General features: G+C 38.6%; 1 protein-coding gene across 2 annotated transcripts in view; it reads left to right on the plus strand.

Moving 5' to 3' along the window:
• EXT2 (exostosin glycosyltransferase 2) overlaps positions 1 to 20,507 on the plus strand; it is a 94,560-nt gene that overhangs the window by 44,858 nt on the left and 29,195 nt on the right. For both annotated transcript variants that reach the window (XM_077818574.1, XM_077818575.1), the window contains exon 9: positions 9,455 to 9,644. In XM_077818574.1, coding sequence (XP_077674700.1) covers positions 9,455 to 9,644 — 190 coding nt within the window. The remainder of the gene's footprint in view (positions 1 to 9,454; positions 9,645 to 20,507) is intronic.

Here is a 20,507-nt window from a genome sequence, read left to right on the forward strand (position 1 = left end):
AGAGTGAGTAATTTATAGTTAGTTTGAGAATGCTACCAGTTTACAAATGATAGCCGTATTCTGGGCTAAATAAATTTCGAGGCTGAGACATGTACAGCAAATAAACTCTGAAACTTAGGACATCAGAATTCTCTTAGTTTAGGATATAGTTATTAATCATTTAACAAGGAGCATCCTCAAGTCACTATAGCATTAGTAGTGAAATATGCACTCCACTGGGCTCTTGTAAATCCCTCTTCTGTTATTGGCTTTTGCCCTCAGAATTTGCCATTCACGTTCCCACAACAAATGTGGCTGACTCATCATCTGACTCCTTCTCCTTCCTCTTTCTATCACCCCTCCTAATGCTACATTTTATATTGAATGCAGCTACACTATAGTTCCATTGTGCAGTGTAGACTGGACACTGGAGTGACAGATTTGGGGAGGGGGTCAGAAGATGAGGCAACCATGTGTGCTGTGGGCAAAATCAGTGAGAGGTGCAGAGAGTGCAGTAGCTTTTTGGTACTAAGGGATTTACAGCAGCTCATCAGAGATTTATGTGGTCACTATACAGTTATTAACCTAACATTTTATTATGCAGATCCCTGTGCACTGGCTGCTAATGGCCCTGAGTGAATAGAGAACACAGATTTGCTTACAAAAAGAAAAGGAGTACTTGTGGCACCTTAGAGACTAACTTTTATTTAAGCATAAGCTTTCGTGAGCTGTAGCTGTAGCTCACGAAAGCTTATGCTCAAATAAATGTTAGTCTCTAAGGTGCCACAAGTACTCCTTTTCTTTTTGCGGACACAGACTATCATGGCTGCTACTCTGAAACCTGTCAGATTTGCTTACAGGTAGTTATGCAGTTGTGCAGAAAAGACCTGCTTTTATTGGAGCAAGTGATATGAGTTTGGGCAGATGGAAAAGGGAAACCTTCCTTACTACTTAATGTAACAGAATAAGAGTCTACTGTAAAGTTCATCACACAAAGGAGGAACTAGTGATCATTCTTCCTGGGCTTCTAGCGGTCCTACATCATTTGTGTAGTGTTCTTATCTGTAGACATTAAATGTAATTAGTGCCCCACATAGTAACCTGACTCTCTTACAGTCACTGCAAACATCAGAAATAAGTGTTCAGTAACGTGCCTTACCCTGTTACAAATTATGTCACTGGACAAATTATGTGCAGTTCAGAGCTATACAATAGAGCAGTAAGTGATTGTTTTCCAGCTTAACAGTCCATGTAACTTGTTCAATTCCTTTAACTCCCCAGCATGTAAAATTCTTCTCTGTGACCTCAAGAGGCTACCTTGATTTGAGTCACCTTTTCATTTCAGACCCTTATTTCCCAAGATTTGATGCAGTGCTACAGGCTTTAACATTAATTTGAATTAGTTCTGAATTAATTTTTTTTTTAAATGGGATGATAACCTGTAAAAGTGCTACACACAGGAGTTTGCCAGGGATCCGAATGTTTCCTTAGACAGGTTTCTAACAACCTCATATCTGAGGAGGAATCTGGCGCTTTCACAATGCTGTCTCCACCAAATTGGCAACATGTTGGGATTGTTGCAAAATGCAGGCTAATTTTCTAAGCGTTTTCATTTTAAGGTTACCTTGACCACACCATCACCTTGAAATGTGGGTGCAGGGACATATCTTCAGTCTTGGAAATATTCAGGTGGTTAGATACTCCTTTGAGCAGAATTTCAGTGATTCTGGTATTTGAGGCGTTGGCTATTGTCTTTGACAGTGAGGATGGAAATGGTGTTTATACACTAAAGCTCATAGTGAGGAGGTTCACAGCTAGGTCTGTGTGTAGCTCAGCTTTATTTCTATTTCCTTCATTGAACCCCTCCTATGCTGAGTGTTGCTGCCAGAATTCGTGTACAGCAGCAACACTTGAGTGTTCTTTGAGCATAAGGGAATGTAAGTTACATGAGACATGAAGGCATGTGTAATGCATCACATGTTGAGTATGTTATACATTAAGGAAGTGATCAAAGCAATTTCACCTATTCAAATTGGTTGGCTGACTGAAAGTTTTTAGCCCTTTTTAAAAATAAAGGTTTCCATGTGAAGTGGAGCAACATCTGTGTTAATAGATCTTTCCATTGGGGCTGAGGGAGAAGGGAAAAATAGTAACAAATACCTAAACATTTGCTTTGTTTTATATATTATGATACAATACTGTGTGTGTACACACCCACCCACATCTAGAGGTTTCCTTCTTTTAATAAATTAATATAGTGCTAGTGAAAAGTGCCAAATTGACAGCTCTGGCACCTTTGTTGAAAATACACAAATGTGCCAGTTATTGCCATTTGTTTACTAATGCAGCCATTATCCATTATAAACTGGACTGAGATTACTGACTTCACATAAATCACTAACCATCTATCAGGTGGTAGTCATGATTTTTGGTCTCTACCAAACTGGATTAGAACAAATAACCTTGAGTTGAAAGACTCCTTATCCTACTATTAGTCTCCCTCAATTAGATGCTTTTTAATTATCTAATACAGAGATAAATTAGTCATCTAGTCAACTCCAGATTTTGGAGACTATTTAAAGTCTCTCTCTGTGTGTCCCTGTACCTTCCCAACATATGTAGATGATTGAGAATTACAATAATGTTGTTTCCCAGGTTTTCTTTTGCTGGTGTTTGTGGAATTCTTTCAGGCCTGCTTTTAGCACAGAGCTATAAAAGGTTTGGCCCCATTATTGTGTCTGCCTTAGAGTTTTGAACTTGAATGTTATAAACTGTAGTTTAATAGTTTCTAGTTTAATAATTGTCGAGAGAATTGCTATGCTCCAAAAAATAAATGCACTTCTCTAGCAGACCTCCATTCTCCTGTTGAGTGACTGCCAGACATTGTATTTTCAGTAAGACAGAAAAGAGGATCTCCACCCTATTTAAACTAAAGTAATAGACAAATTAATTTAATGCAAAAAATGACTTTTTCTCTGAGTAACAGTAGCATAGTTGCTATTCACTTAACAAAACCTAAGTCAGATGTTCATTTAGAGAATGGATTGTGTGTTTCAGCTAACTGGCAACCAGCTGAGCCTTTAAAACACTTAAAACAATTTCTGAGCTGTTTGGCTGGCATTTTACATCTCACTGTTCCTGTGAATAATCTAGATCCTGAGGGTTGCCAATCAAAAACATCACTCATCCAAGTTTAAATAATAAGTGTTAAACAGATGATTCCACTGTATTGTATTTTCTGCTTGTGCCCCAATAACACTCTTCACCTTCAAAATGTTGAATAAACATTTGTGTGTATGAGAGGAAATCCTCCAGCAGTCTTATTGGCTGACACACGTGGTATAACTCACTCAATTTTTCATTGCTACATTTTTCTGAAATTATTAGATTTCATAACATCCAGTCTACTTCCAGCCACCTTAAATTTTACTTGTGAGATGTGTTGGATCGGTTGGGTGGGATTTTGTCTTATTTGCCATGTATTGATAGAAGGATGTAGTTACTAATACACTTCTGCAGTGTTTGTATTATGATAGGTCATGTGTACCAAATATATGATTATTCAGACTTAAAAATATATTTTCTTGCTGAAGCAAAATTTGACAGTCAATTTCTCCTTGCCTTACCTGCCAAGAATAGGGTTCAGGATTCTCTGCTTATATGGTAAAAGATGACATAATACTTATCTAATGCAGTGTGGCTAGTACCTAATGTAGAGAAAGTTTAACTTCATCTGCTTGTGATATCCTCTGTGGCATGAGAAACAGACTCCTGGACTTGGTTCTTGGCATGCAGTGGAGATTCAGATGTTTCGCTTTAATGTCAGTTGTAATTTTAAGTCCACACGCAATCTGTCTGTGTCTAATACTGTTAGGTTTTTAGAGAGCTTTTTGCTTCATCTTTAATATGGGAGAGACTGAAGAGAGAAGTACATACACAAATGTATATGTAGGGGTTGTGTTTCTTCTTCTCATGGCAGTTGTTTAATGTAGGCTAGCCTGAAGAAACTATAGGATTTTTGTCTGCCATCTTATTCTGAAATGACTCTATTATCTGCCCCTTTCCTTATAATAACCCTTCTTATTTCACCAGCTGGTCTCCATTGCTCTCCTTGTGGCCTGGAAAGTAGGAGGCTTGGTCTTCATTAATGGCTCAATAAAAATGTACAGTAGTAGAATTTAGTCAGCTTCTTTTTATCCCAAGCTTCACCTTCATAATGCACTCAACCTTTTCTGGCCCTAGGGGTGGGGCCTTGCAGCCCTACAATTGATTTCAAGTTTTGTTTTCCCAATTTAGAGTATGTTACACTGTCTGCTCTGTCAGGAGACTGCACTGTAGAGTTTTATTTTAAAGAAAACATGAATCCCATTCCTGGATGCTACGGTGATTAGCACTAATAGAACATGAATACCTTGATAGATAGAGAGATCCTAAAGATTCCAGTCACTATGACATTTGTAAATATGCACTCTGTTCTAAACGGCGCTCACCGTCCCCCTTCCTCAAACCCACTCCATTGGCATATTATTGAAATTAATGGAAAGAAGGAAAAAACTTAAAACTGAAATTACTGCTTCACAGAATGCAGGGAGATGAGGTGAGTGAGAGAACATCTTTTATTGGATCAACTTCTGTTGGTGAAAGAGACAAGCTTTCAAGCTACACCGACCTGAAGAAGCACTCTGAGTAGCTCGAAAGCTTTTTTCTTTCACCAACAGAAGTTGGTCCAATAAAAGATATTGCCTCACCCACCTTGTCTCTCTAATATCCTGGACCAACGCAGCTACAAAAACACTGCAAATAATCGCAGAATGTAGTCAGACTATAGAATTCACAGTTGTAGGAGGGCAGAGAGAGTAAAATAGATTTAGCTAGACTTTAAAAAGGTACTGCATAATTTCGTATTTGTAGTTATGAGCTAAAAATTGGTAATCAAAGATCCTGCTTCAGGGGAGCAGCCACAGGAGTTCACATGAGTAACCCCTGTGTGCACTTGTGGAACCCCCATGTATATTGTAACAGAGTATAATACATGCTACTGATGGGAGTGTACTAAACTCCACAGACCAATGATCTTGTCCAGTCTGGCAAAAAGTCCTGTTTCTGAATCCACAATGTAATCACTTTGATTGACTGTGGAGAAGTGGAGAGGGTTAACTCCTCTGGTTTTGCCCTTTGACCACTTGAGGATGGGAAGCATGATGAAATACTTTCTCAAAGTATTCAGAGGAAACACATCATGCATAATTGGAGCAAAATAGAATAAATCAAGGCTTTTTTGGTCTAATTCATAATTGAAACCACATTGAGGTTAAGATTGATATGTAAAACAATCCAACCAAAAAAACCCTCCATGCAGAGGTAGGGGATAAGTACATCTCTGCTTTGCTGGGTACACGGAAGAACTGTTTAGTTACTGTACCATTCAGCGCCTCATACTCCTCAGTCCTTGCCTCTTGGCTTTTTAATGACAGTGGGTTGTCCTTGTTCAAATTGAATATGGTTTTACTAAAAAGTGTGGTTAACAAGTATTAAGTCTGATGGTTGTTGAAAATAAAATGTATAGGGAGGAAAAAAACATGGTTCTTGTTCATGCGAGCAAGGGAATCTATGTGTTATATTGTTGCCAGTTTTTCCTACTAAATAGTATCTTGGAATTGTTAACCCTTCTGCCAGAATATGGACCTTCTTCCACACAGCCTCAAGTTCCTAGAGCCCCCTCCCTGACCCTGTCTGTCATGTCTCCACCTTCTCCCCCTTCAAGTCTTTCCTTAATATGCTCCTCTTTCCATTGTCCCTTCACCACCTGACTAAGTAATGTTGCTCAACAAACATAAACAATTTTTTCAGAAAAATCATGGAACTCATAAAATGTGTGTTTAGCTTCACTGCTTGCTTATTGCCTTTAATATCTCCTTCCTTTGTTTATACTTAGATTGTAAGCTTTTTGGGGTAGAGGCATTGTCTTAGCTGTGTGTAGCATGTTATTGGTACTATACAGATGTTATAATGTGTACAGTGATTAGCCAGTTATAGAATAATTGGGGTTGGATATGATTTCTCAGATGTCAAATATCCCAAACCGGCATCCTAGCAAGATTGATTTTGTTATACTTAACACACCCTTTGCTCCCTCGCACATGAGAGATTGGTCTCAAGTGCAGTCTTAGATATCTCTAATGGTGGGGTTTTCCTTGTCCCATTGCCTCCATTGCTTTAACTGCTCTTAAAATATAATCATGTTGCATTCAATAAGGAAGGAGCAGAATAATGTTCCAGTAACAAGGGGAAAATGCCTTACTAGCAAATGGAAACTTTTTTTTTTCCTTGTGGCAGTCACGCACAAGCCAGCTGCAATAGCTTGAATCCCTTCTCACAGACTCATCCCTTTAAAGAATTCTCACACCTCACCAACTTCAGGCCAATCTCCCCAGCCCTCTCTCACATTGTGGGTTCCAGTCCTTGGGCTTTCCATGTTGTGTGTGGAGAGGCTTGCGTAACAACTCAGACAGACAGAGTGATGTGAGATCGCTGTTAGGAAGCTGCCATTTGCAACCTGATACTGCTTGCCCATAAAAGTGATTCACAATAAACAAACTGTCAATCTTGGGTTAATTACCATGGCTCTTGTAATGAATATTAGCATGGGAGGGATGAAGAGGGGAAAGGATTGCCATATCCATAGCTGAGTGTCAACACTTTGTCATGGAAAGTGATAAATGATCTCTCCACCACTACCTCTTGCTCTTCTTTCTGACAGTGAAAGTTCAGATGGGCACCCATAATAATGATGGGACTAAAACAAATGTTCTCTCACTGTGTCGACTTCTCCAGCTGCCAGTGGTTGGGAGTAGTCGTCATCTTGATGCCATGATGCATTTCATGCCCTGCTGCCATAATAGAGATTTAATTAGGTTTCTGTTGAGTTAATTGCCTGCATTGTTTGCCTTTCCCCAGCAGAAGTCTGGAAGACTCAAGTAAATTATGGAGGTTTGAATTTGCCCAATTTCCTGCAGAAAGTGGGGTCAAGAGGTCTGAGACTGTAGACACACACTTCAGGCAGGCAGCAGGGGGTTGGCTCTTAATGGCACTTCAGAGATGCCTAAATGCCTTTTTGAAATGTTTCTCTCAAACAAGGGGCCTTGGTTTTCTTTCCCCATTAGGTTCTAAGGAGCAGAGTTCAAGCTTTTCCTTTACTTGGACACCACTTACCAGGGGCATAAGATGAAATAAACATACTTCTTTTGAGAGGTTACCTTTCTTTCCCTAAGAAGATCCTGTTATGAGGAAGTATTGTACTTTGGACAGAGAGTAGGATCAGTTGGAACTGACATGTCATGTTTAGAACCCTTGATTGTTGCTTATGTTAATGCTCTCTTCTCAGGGGTTATCTGTATATATTTTGTGAAATACCTAGCAGTTTTAAATGGTTTTTTTTTTTAAAGTACTGTCAGAAGATGATGATGAACGGAGTAATCCTTGCAAATTCTATTATTTACTATTTCTATTACCATAGTGCCTAAGAGCCTGAAGTCAAGGACCAGGGCCTCATTGTGCTGGATGCTAACACATTCTATTAAGATATACTGCAGCCAGAAAGGAACTTGCACAATAGAGGAAACTTCATATGGGAGTTCTTAATTTGGATGGTGGGGGTCACCATTAAATAATAAAAAGGATATTTATTGTCTATAAGATTACTTCACCAGTTGTTTCTTCTTGTTGGGCAGAAATGCAGGATTTTCTTGGCACTGTATTGGTTATGCAGCTAACCCCCTGCTGCAAGTATTAATACAAGCAGGCTTGTGAAGGATGCACAAAAAAGATTCTCAACATTAAAAGAATCATTTGGAGGAGGTGGGAAGTTGGGGAAAACTTGATATTCAGGATCTTTGAGAGAAAAAATGCAGTTTTTGAAGTTGTTCATTAAAGGTCTAATGAGGTTGGCCGTGCCCTATTCAAGTTTAGATTGTGATTCACCCTAGAAGTTCTTGGGACTGCTCCATAATCAGAGGGTTCTACCCCTGCTCTTCAGGTCCTAATAAATATTAAAGACAATAAGCCTAAAAAACTGGCATTTCAGAAAATGTGAGCATCTGAAATTTGTTCCTGCACATGTCAACTGCTAGTGTCACCAAGACAGACCAGTAGACATGCAGACTATTTTAGTAGTGTAATGGCATCAGGTAAAGGTGGATAAGGCAGCCACCTTTGAGGTGTGAGGGGGGGAAAAAAACCCCAAAGACACTCTAAGGAAATGGTGAAGGTCCATACCTCCTGCCAGCAAATATGAGCTGATAACTTCGGGTACATAAAGTTTATCTTTCTCCCGATACCAGCAGTATGTATTTAACTGGGGTTTCTTACAGTATTGCAGGAAAGTGTTGGAAGTTATTGGGCAGTGTTTCTAGACTATTAGAAGTGTTCCTAGTTCTTTGTCGGCTGAGATTCAAAGGCTTCCCTGCAAAACAATGTCAGCTTCTCCTTTCCCAACTCCCAAACCCTTTCTTTCCCCCACCTCCAAATAAGTCTTATTTTCTCCTCTGCTTCTCTGTCCTAGCGTGGATGTCAGCATCTGAATAGCAAGCTGGAATGAAAAAGTTGAAAGTCAAAATGCCTACAATTTCATTCTCATCTAATGGTTCCTTTGCAGCTGCCTCCCCCCACATCTTCGGCTCCAAATGGAGTTGGCACACTCAGTGAGAACAGAGTTGTCTGTCTTGTCTCTTGCCAACTGAGCTGGCTTCCTTATGCTTGCAGTGCATTGAAATAAGAGCTTTAAAGTCTTAAAAGGGACCCCCTAGTTAAAATTCAGATGGAGTAAATAACTCTGAAATCAATCTTTGCGTCTCTTATAGGGTTTTCTATTTAACGGTGTAATAGCTTTTCTTTCACACAGAATAAACCTAGTCTTGTTGAAATTAATATTTTATCCCTCTTTATTGTAATGTCAGCATTTGTCTTTTTTATTTGTGTGCCCATTTTGTGTCAGGATTATGCATTTGCTATTTTTAATTCTGTTTCCACTCTGAAATGGTGGCTCAGAGCTGGCTCTCTGCTTGTTGGCCAACAACTGACTATTAAAAGCAAAATACTTTCAAGCAGAGAGTAGCAAATGAGAACCGTGCCATGCTAGCTGGGTTTAAAATGCCTCCTAGTTCCCTTTCCCCAAAAGTCTTTCCATCCCTTCTCCACCTTTTTTGAAGCCCATCCCTTCGTACAAAGTCATTGTCAGGCAATGATAGAAATTGACATTAGGAAATGGAGTTGGCATGAAGGTTTTACAGAACTGTGAATTATGAAAAAGAAAATCGGACTTTTTGAAAGGTTACTTTTCCCAAGAGTTAGGGTGTTGACCAAAGAGACCTACCTTAACTAAATTCCAGTTCTGGTACTTACATTCTGACTGCCTACATTCCCCTTTTATAGTTTTAATTGACCTTGATCTGATCCAACATCCTCTCTGCTTTTACAGAAATGGAGCAGTGTGAGCAACCCACTCTTCCTTCCATTAATCCCACCACAGTCTCAAGGTTTCACTGCTATAGTCCTGACATATGACAGGGTGGAAAGCCTCTTCCGAGTCATCACTGAGGTGTCCAAGGTGCCCAGTCTATCCAAGCTGTTAGTCGTCTGGAACAATCAGAATAAGAATCCACCAGAAGGTAAGGTATGCATGTTGGAGGGAGGTGGTACGTGTTAGAGTAGTGGCAGAACACTGACTGTACATCTAGTACAATGCAACCTCTCTCTTTATGTACTTTTAAACATAAAACTATTTTAAACTGTTTTGCAATACTTCTCAAATTAAAAAAAGGGTACTTTTTTAAAGTTGCAAAATTGAAAAGGCCAGATTACGTTTTTAAAAGGATCTGTGCTGGTGTTGCCTTTGCCAACTGATGATTCAACAAGAAGCCATGCAAATTTCTCAATGGAGGATTTTTTTGCTTTGAGTGGGGCAGGACAGGGAAGCCTTAATTTGTCTACACTCATTTGATTTTTTTCTACAGACACTATTAATCACAGTGAACACTTGTTCCACTACACTGTTCTCTGTAAACACAGAACAAATTGGCTTGATGCAAGAATGCAGGTTGGACATTTTGTGGTTATAAAATAAACGAACATTTTAACTGGTGAAATAAAAACCTGAGACATTCTGTGTGTCCAGAAAGAAGTTTCTGGGACATCGGGTTATCATGTAAAAACTCTAAGACTGTCCTGATAAAAGTGAGGTGAATGGTCTCTTTTTATTTAAATATTTATGTTTAAAACACAGATGATTCTATTTATATCAGTGATGAGCAAATCTCATGGAGTTTGGAGGACTTTTGACCCTTGCAGTCTTATTTTGAGTTCATGGGTTTATAAAATTATTTGATGCTCATGAACCTTTTTTCATGTCATTTAAATCCATATTATTTTCAAGGCAGATTTGGTTTCAAAAACATACCAAAGAAGTTTTTGCTCTGTATTGGAGGTAAGGAGCCACCTGCTCCAAAAATCAGAACACGACAAGTAGGTGCCCTATATACAGTGTCTATTTAGAATTTTTCTCTTCCTCCCCTTTCTTTATCTTACAAGCTCTCTGTATTTTTCAGTCTATTTTTTTTCTGTTCTCTTCCCCCATTGAATTATTTCCTCTGATCTCTGTTCCCTTTTTTCAGTCTTTCCTAACCTGAATGTGAACTCTATGATGTTAGCGTGCAAATTAAACTTTCCAACCCACAATTTTTGAGTGACTTTGAATTTAAGAAAAATAAGCTTACCTCTCCTTAGCTAATACTAATTGGGCATCCTCCCTAAAATATGAAGGAGATTCTCTTTGAGCAAAAGTGCTTCCTCTAGCTAGAATAACTGTTCTAAAAAATTAAAATCTATGGCTGTAGAACCCTGTGAATTATTAATAATCTCTCTGCTGTTTCCAGTAGCCAATCAAGTGAATCTTTGAGAACTATTTGGGTTTGTAATTCTCCTATATAAGAATGTACTGACAACCTGTGAGGTAAACTGGCCATTTATGTATGTTAGGTACAATATTAAACTGAGTTCCTGATCACTTGCACTCATTTAAAATTCCATGGCACTTTTGCAGGAGTCAGGTTATTAACCCCATTGTCCTGGCCCATTTCCAGTTTTGGTGCTTTGCATTCTGCCTCTTTATATTCTTGTTCCAGTTTAAATTGGACACAGTATTCATTTCTTGTCTCAACTGGTTGTTTAGCACTGCTGTGTAAAACGCACTAGATGTGGTTGCCCATCACTGACAGATGAAGTGATTCTTACATCTAGTTGTGGTTGGTAATCATTTGAGATTAAAAGTGTTGCATATAAAGGGAAGGTGTTATTTTTGTGTACTCTGAAGTTTTTATTGAAAACATATTCATAACATGTAGTTGAGCTATTACTCCAGTAGAGTAAACACTGCATACACCGTGAATATAACAACCCATTTGGGGCAGAAATTAATATTTTTTGTTTCCATATATTCTTTCCTGTAAGGCAGGTAAGGGAGAATTAAAACAAATTACTGATTTGAAAAATTTCATATTAATAATCATTTTTAATAATCTTAGTGATGTAAATTCTTTTTATAGGCATATACATTTTCTGTCTTCCTTATGTTTGCTCAGATATTATTAAATCATAAATCATTATCTCCAGAAAAAGAATGAATTTGCCTGTGAACCTAATGATCATAGGTCCCAGTTGAGAGCTTTGGTTATTGGGCTGTCATGTTCAAACTGGTCTTGCATGGTAGTAAATATGTGTTTTAATAAATTATGTTTCCTCGTGTGGCTCTTATCTCCCCCCTTTGTCCATTTATTTTTAACACTTTGATGTAATCTCCTGGACTGCAGCTGAGGAGAGGGCAGTTTGAGTAAATTAATTTAATTTGTTTTAATACAGATCCATGCAGTGCGTTCCACCTGGCTCTTCAGTGGGGTAGCAGGCCTTGGCTGCACTTAGTCACTCTTTCAGTTTGTCTATTAGCAATTCTAATCCTTGGACTTCAAAGCTTCTGCCATTTATAGCCTATTAAAGCCAGGAAGTTTCTGATGGATTAGGGCAAGGAATGAGTTTGAAGTTTGTAATGTGCACCACTGTCACTGATAAGGTCTAGTTTATTACCCTACGGTAGTATCAGCACTTTTATGGCTATTCTCTTTTAATTGGTTATTGTAAAGCTGGGACAGTAAACGTACTAGTGCATCAAATGCAGGATTTTCTGGTCATTGCCATATAGGGGACACATTTCTGGGTCTGCTGTGCAAAGGCAAATCAGGGCTTCTGCTGTCAGAGCCAGTGGGTTTTTCGGTATGCATCTATGGTGGCTGGGATGAAAACATCAAAGTAATTTTCCCTTGTGATGACCTGCAATAAATCCAGATTTGAACCCAGGTCTCCAGAGGCAAGGCTAGTGCGGTGCTACATAAGCATGTCACTTAACTTTCCCACGTCCGCTCCAGAGTAATTTTACAAATTAAAACTATACCAAATGATTTTCCTGCTTAAAATTATCACTCACTTTGAGACTGGGTTGTATAATCAAGGGTTTTATGTCTAGAATCCTTCCCAGTCAGCCCCCAAATTATTAATAGCGTAAGTAGAAAGATAAACTTTGCAATGGATCCTAAAAGTCAACAACTACAGACTCTGTCAGACCAAGGATTGAAAGTAAATTCCAATCAAAGGTCCTCTACCAAGAATGTCCTGCTTTTTGGCCCCTGATATAAGAATTTGAAGCTGATTTTAATTGCTGCTATGTGATACAGGGTCAGATGGCATCTCAGATATGTGGACCCAAACTCTTTCATCGGTCTAGTTAGAAAGATATAGTGAAATTGCAACTGATGATGCCTCTGAGGAACTGTCCCAGATTGAGATGTCAATAGAGGAGATTTTAGAACTAACTGATGAATTAAATAGTAATAAGTCACCATTACTAGATCACATTCACCCAAGAGTTTTGAAGGAACTCAGACATGAAAGTGCAGCACTACTAACTATAGTATGTAACCTATCATTTAAATTAGCTTCTCTACCAGATGACTGGAGGATAGCTAACGTGACACCAATTTTTAAAAAAGGCTTCTGAGGCAATGCTGAGAGTTACTGGCTGGTAAGCCTAACTTGAGTACCAGGCAAATTGGTTGAAACTATAGTGAAGAACAGAATTATCAGACATGTAGATGGACGCAGTTTGTTTGGGAAGAGTAAACACAGCTTTTATAAAGGAAAATTATGTCTCACCGATCTATTAGAATTCTTTGGGGGGGGATCAACAGATAGGTGGACAGTGGTGATCCAGTGTATATTGTCAGGTTTCAGAGTAGCAGCTGGGTTAGTCTGTATTCGCAAAAAGAAAAGGAGTACTTGTGGCACCTTAGAGACTAACAAATTTATTTGAGCATAAGCTTTCGTGAGCTACAGCTCACTTCATCGGATGCATTCAGTGGAAAATACAGTGGGGAGATTTATATACATAGAGAACATGAAAGAATGGGTGTTACCATACACACTGTAACGAGAGTGATCAGGAAAGGTGAGCTATTACCAGAAGGAGAGCGGGGCGGGGGGAGGGAGAACCTTTTGTAGTGATAATCAAGGTGGACCATTTCCAGCAGTTGACAAGAACCCCCCCGCTCTCCTGCTGGTAATAGCTCTCCTTTCCTGATCACTCTCGTTACAGTGTGTATGGTAACACCCATTCTTTCATGTTCTCTATGTATATAAATTTCCGCACTGTATTTTCCACTGAATGCATCCGATGAAGTGAGCTGTAGCTCACGAAAGCTTATGCTCAAATAAATTTGTTAGTCTCTAAGGTGCCACAAGTCCTCCTTTTCTTTTAGTGTATATTGTGTACGTGGACTTTCAGAAGGCCTTTGACAAGATCCCTCACTAAACAAAGGCTCTTAAGCAAAGTAAGAAGTCATGGGATAAGAGGGAAGATCCTCTCCTGGTTAAAACACAGGAATCAAAGAACAGGAATAAACAGTCAGTTTTCAGAATGGAGAGAGGTGAGTAGTTGTGTCCCCCAAAGATGTTTTACTGAGACAAGTGGTGTTCAACATATTCCTAAATGATCTGAAAAAAGGGGTAAACAGTGAGGTGGCAATATTTGCAGACGATACAAAACTACTCAAGAAAGTTAAGTGCAAAGCCTACTGAAGAGTTGCAAAGGGATCTCACAAAACAGAGTGACTGGGTATCAAAATGGCAGATGAAATTCAGTGTTGATAAATGCAAAGTAATGCGCATTGAAAAACACAGTCCCAATTATACATGCAAAATGAGGGAGTCTAAATTAGCTGTTCACGACTCCAAGATCTCTTTCTTGAGTGGTGATAGTTCTCTGAAAACATTTGCTCAACATTTAGCAGCAGTCAAAAAAGCAAACGATGTTAGGAACCATTAGGAGAGGGATAGATAATAAGACAGAAAATATCATAATGCCACTCACTATATAAATACATGGTACGCTCGAATCTTGAATACTGCATGCAGTTCTGGTCACCCCATCTCAAAAAAGATATATTAGAATGGAAAAGATACAGAGAAGAGCAACAAAACTGAATAAGGATATGGAACATAAGAATGGCCATACTGGGTCAGACCAAAGGTCCATCTAGCCCAGTATCCTGTCTTCTGACAGGGGCTAATGCCAGATGCCCCAGAGGGAATGAACAGAAAAGGTAATCATCCAGTGATTCATCCCCTGTTTCCCATTCCCAGCTTCTGGCAAACAGAGGCTAGGGACACCATCCCTTCCCATCCTGGCAAATAGCCATTCATGGACCAATCATCCATGAATTTTTCTAGTTCTTTTTTGAACCTTGTTATAGTCTTGGCCTTCACAGCATCTCCTGGCAAGGAGTTCCACAGGTTGACGGTGCATTGTGTGAAAAAATACTTCCTTTTTTTTTTTTTTTAAAACCTGCTGCCCTATTAATGTCATTTGGTGACCCCTAGCTATCGTGTTATGAGAAGAAGTAAATAATACTTTACTTTCTCCATACCAGTCATGATTTTATTGACCTCTATCATATACCCCCTTAGTCGTCTCTTTTCCAAGCTGAAAAGTACCAGTCTTATTAATCTGTCCTCATACAGCAGCCATTCTATACCCCTAATAATTTTTGTTGCCCTTTTCTGAGCCTTTTCCAATTCCAGTATATCTTTTTTTGAGATGGGGCGAGCAGAACTGCGCGCAGTATTAAAGATTCGGGCATACCATGGATTTATATAGAGGCAATATGATATTTTCTGTCTTATTATCTATCCCTTTCCTAATGATTCCCAACATTCTGTTCACTTTTTTGACTACCGCTGCACATTGAGTGGATGTTTTCAGAGAACTATCCAAGATCTTTCTTGAGTGGTAACAGCTAATTTAGATCCCATTATTTTATATGTATAGTTGGGATTATCTTTTCCAGTTTGCATTACTTTGCATTTATCAACATTGAATTTCAACTGCCATTTTGTTGCCCAGTCACCCAGTTTTGAGAGATTCTTTTGTAGCTGTTCACAGTCTGCTTGGAACTGAACTATTTTGAGTAGTTTTGTATCATATGCAGATTTTGCCACCTCGCTGTTTACCCCTTTTTCCAGATCATTTATGAATATGTTAAATAGGACTGGTCCCAGTACAGGCCCCTGGGGGACAACACTATTTACCTCTCTCCATTCTGAAAACTGATCATTTATTTCTACCTTTGTTTCCTATCTTTTAAACCAGTTACCAGTCCATGAGAGGATCTTCCCTCTTATCCCATGACAGTTTACTTTGCTTAAGAGTCTTTGGTGAGGGACCTTGTCAAAGGCTTTCTGAAAATCTAAATACACTATATCCACTGGATTCCCCTTGTCCACATGCTTGTTGACCCCCTCAAAGAATTCTAGTAGATTGGTGAGGCATGATTTCCCTTTACAAAAACCATGTTGACTCTTCCCCAACAAATTATGTTCCTCTATGTGTCTGACAATTTTGTTCTTTACTATAGTTTCAACCAGTTTGCCTGGTACTGAAGTCAGGTTTACCAGCCTGTAATTGCCGGGATCACCTCTGGATCCCTTTTTAAAAATTGGTGTCATATTAGCTATCCTCCAGTCATACAGAAGCTGATTAAATGATAGGTTACAAACTACAGTTCGTAGTTCTGCAACTTCACATTTGAGTTCCTTCAGAACTCTTGGGTGGATACCATCTGGTTCTGGTGACTTATTACTGTTTAATTTATCAGTTAGTTCCAAAATCTCCTGTATTGACAGCTCAGTCTGGGACAGTTCCTCAGATTTGTCACCTAAAAAGAATGGCTCAGGTTTGGGAATTTCCCTCACATCCTCAGCTGTGAAGACTGATACAAAGAATTCATTTAGTTTCTCCGCAATGGCCTTATTGTCCTTGAGTGCTCGTTTAGCATCTCGATTGTCCAGTGGCCCCACTGGTTATTTAGCAGGCTTCTTATTTCTGATGTACTTAAAAAAAATTTTTTTTGCTAATACTTTTTGAGTTATATTTTTACACTTCATTTGCCAGAGTTTATGCTCCTTTCTATTTTCCTCACTAGGATTTAATTTCCACTGTTTAAAGGATGCCTTTTTGTCTCTCACTGATTCTCTTACTTTGTTGGTTAGCCATGTTGGCACTTTTTTTTTGTTCTCATTATGTTTTTTAGTTGGGGCATGCATTTAAGTTGAGCCTCTATTATGGTGTCTTTAAAAAGTTTCCCTGCAGCATTCAGGGATTTCACTTTTGTCACTGTACCTTTTAATTTCTGTTTAACTAACTTCCTCATTTTTTTGTGTTCTCCCCTTTGTATTCCCTCCTGTTAGAACAGCTTCCATATGAGGAGAGATTAAAAACTCTGAGACTTTTCAGCATGGAAAAGAGATGACTAAGGGACGGTATGGTTGAGGTCTTTTTCCACACCATTCATGATTTTAAAGTGAAGAAAGAAGTGTTTACTGTTTCACATAACACACAAACCAGGGGTCTCCCAATGAAATTAATAGACAGCCGGTTTAAAACAGACAAAAGGAAGTAGTTCTTCACACAATGCACAGTCAACCTATGGAACTCATTGTTGGGGATGCTGTGAAGTCCAAAATATAACTGGGCTCAAAAAATAATTAGATAAGTCCACAGAGGATAAGTCCATCAATGGCTATTAGCCAAGATGGTCAGGAATGCAACCCCATGCTCTGGGTGTCCACAGACTCTGATTGCCAGAAGCTGGGAGAGGAGGAAAGGGGATGGATCACTTGATAGTTGCCCTGTTCTGTTAATTCCTTCTGAAGCACCAGGCACTGACTACTGTTGGAAGACAGGGTCCTTGGCTAGATGGACCATCGGTATGACCGAGTATGGCTGTTCTTCTGTTATGTTCTCACCTGCCTTTGCCCAAAACTCACCAGAGTCAGGAAGGTTGCAAGGAGCTCTGGGTTGGGTAGGGGACTTGCGTCACTTTTCAGTGTGTTTTGAATACATTTTGTGCTCCTTACTTTAACAATTATGGAGGCCAATTTTCAGAGGCTAAAGAGAAAACCAGTGTCCTATTTTTTGATGCTTTTTATAACTGTGCAAGAAACTAAAAAATAAGCCATGGAATTAATCCAGTTAATTCAGAATTGGAAATGAGGGTTGCTTGATTGATTGCAATATTTGGCATCCAATTAACCAATCGGTCAGTCAGTTGAAAATGTTAAAATGTAAAATAGGTTAAAGGTAACCAAATACATTATTTAAATAAATACATACTGGTGGTGTCTATCCACATACATTTTCTCCCCCTTCCTATGAGGTGATCACCTACTGTCTACTTAGTGTTGTTGCATGACTAATCATACCTTAGTAACTGCCATATTAATCATCTGAGACTTCTGTAAGGGAGTTGTAGCTACCCTCAGACTCGTTCATGTGAAATAGGCAAAACTGGATGTAGCACTTGGAAAAACAATGTTGCTATAGAGGATTTCTAGTCTGAATATCATAGGTGCTGGAACTAGAGGTGCTGGGGATGCTGCCACACCCCCTGGGTTGAAGCGGTTTTCATTACGTACAGGGTTTGCAGTTTGGTTCAATGGCTCTCAGTATCCCCCTTATAAAAATTGTTCCAGCACCCCTGTGAATACTGGAAAGATGGCATGTCTTCCTTAAAATAAGAAATTAAAAATATTTAACTCTTAAATTATAATGCACAAAAAGAACAAAGTTCTTTAATTATAGTACTTTGCATACTCTATTTACTTAACATTTTTCATCTGAGCATCTCAAAGCACTTGGCAAAACACACTATGAGCTATATTCCCATTTTACCATTTTAGATAGTGAGGTAAGAGAGGTTAAGTTGGTGTGCAAGGTCATACAGTGAATCATTCTTCTTCCGCCTGTTACTAATATGATGAAAACCATGCCAGTGAATCAGAGCGAGGGATAGGAACCAGGAGCCCTTATTTCTAGATTCGTGTCCTATCTGTAATATAACATCTCCCTTCTGGCATTTTTTGTTTGGAATAATAATAATTAATAGGGCTGTTGATTCATCACAGTTAACTCACACGATTAACTCAAAAAAATTAATTGTGATGAAAAAAATTAATCACAATCGCAGTTTTAATTGCCCTGTTAAAGATTAGAATACCAATTGAAATTTATTAAATATTTTTGGATGTTTTTCTACATATACTGATTTCAGTTACAACACAGAATACACAGTGTACACTTGCTCACTTTATATTATTTTTCATTACAAATATTTGCACTGATAAAATGATAAAAGAAATAGTATTTTTCACTTGACCTCGTACAAGTACTGTATGCAATCTCTTTATCGTGAAAATGTAACTTACAAATGTAGGGTTTTTTTTGTTACATAACTGCACTCAAAAAAAAAACAATGTAAAACTTTAGAGCCTACAAGTCCACTCAGTCCTACTTCTTGTTTGCTAAGCAAACAAGTTTGTTTACATTTACGGGAGATAATGCTGCCCACTTCATATTTACAATGTCACCAGAAAGTGAGAACAGGCGTTCGCATGGGATTTTTGTAGCCGGCATTGCAAGGTATTTACGTGCCAGATACGCTAAACATTCGTATGCCCCTTCATGCTTTGGCTGCCATTCCAGAGGACATGCTTCTGTGCTGATGATGCTCGTTTTAAAAAAAAAAAAAAAAAAAAAGGTTAATTAAATTTGTGACTGAACTCTTTGGGGGAGAACTGTAAGTCTCCAGCTCTGTTTTATCTGCATTTTGCCATATATTCCATGTCATCACAGTCTTGGATGATGTCTCAGTACATGTTGTTCATTTTAAGAACATTTTCGCTGCAGATTTGACAAAAATGCAAAGACGGTACCAGTGTGAGATTTCTAAAGATAGCTACAATACTTGACCCAAGGTAAATCTGAAGTGCCTTCCAAAATGTGAGAGGGATGAGTTGTGGAGCATGCTTTCAGAAGTCTTAAAAGAGCAACACTCTGATGCTGAAATTACAGAACCTGAACCACCAAAAAGGAAAGTCAACCTTCTGCTCGTGGCATCTGACTCAGATTATGAAAATAAAAATGCATCGGTCCGCGCTGCTTTGGATTGTTATCAAGCAGAACCTGTCATCAGCATAGACACGTCCTCTGGAATGGTGGATGAAACATGAAGGGACATATGAATCTTTAGTGCACCTGGCCTTTAAATATCTTGTGATGCTGGCTGCAACAGTGCCATGTGAACGCCTGTTCTCACTTTCAGGTGACATTGTGAACAAGAAGTAGGCAGCATTATCTCCTGCAAATGTAAAAAAATGTGTTTGAGCGATTGGCTGAACAAGAAATAGGACTGACTGGACTTGTACGCTCTAAAATTTTACTTTGTTTCATTTTTGAATGCAGTTTTTTTGTACATTTTTCTACATTTGTAAGTTCAACTTTCATAATAAAGAGATTGCAGTACAGTACTTAGGTGAATTGAAAAATACTATTGTTTTTTACAGTGAAAATATTTAATAAAAAAATCAAGTGAGCACTGTAAACTTTGTATTGTGTAGTAATTCAAATCAATATATTTGAAAATGTTGAAAACAACAAAAAATATTTAAATGGTATCTGTTATTAACAGTGCAATTAAGCGTGATTAATTTTTTTTAATCGCTTGACAGCCCTATTAATAATAATAGGTTAGGAGGGAAAGCATTGATTTGGATTTTAAGATTTGTAATCTTTCATCTTGAGCTGTGCTTTTTTAGGTTCTGTAAAGTAAGCTTAGGTTGGGCTCGACCAGTGCTTGAATGGAAGACGCGTCCCCCCAGCCAATTTCCTCCCCTCCCAAAACCAAAGTGCTTGCAAGTACTGGCAGTGATGATTCAGTCATTGCTAAGCCTATGCCCCAGTGTAGCGTTAGATTACATGCTTTTAGATGACACAGGAAAACAAGATCCCAGTCCCTTGTCTTTGAACCCATGTCATGAGCAATGTTCTAGGAATAGAATGTAATTGCAGCTGTAGAAGAATGCACAAACAGCAAAAA

Source organism: Eretmochelys imbricata, chromosome 6, assembly GCF_965152235.1.
Source record: "Eretmochelys imbricata isolate rEreImb1 chromosome 6, rEreImb1.hap1, whole genome shotgun sequence".
Taxonomy (NCBI): domain Eukaryota; kingdom Metazoa; phylum Chordata; order Testudines; family Cheloniidae; genus Eretmochelys; species Eretmochelys imbricata.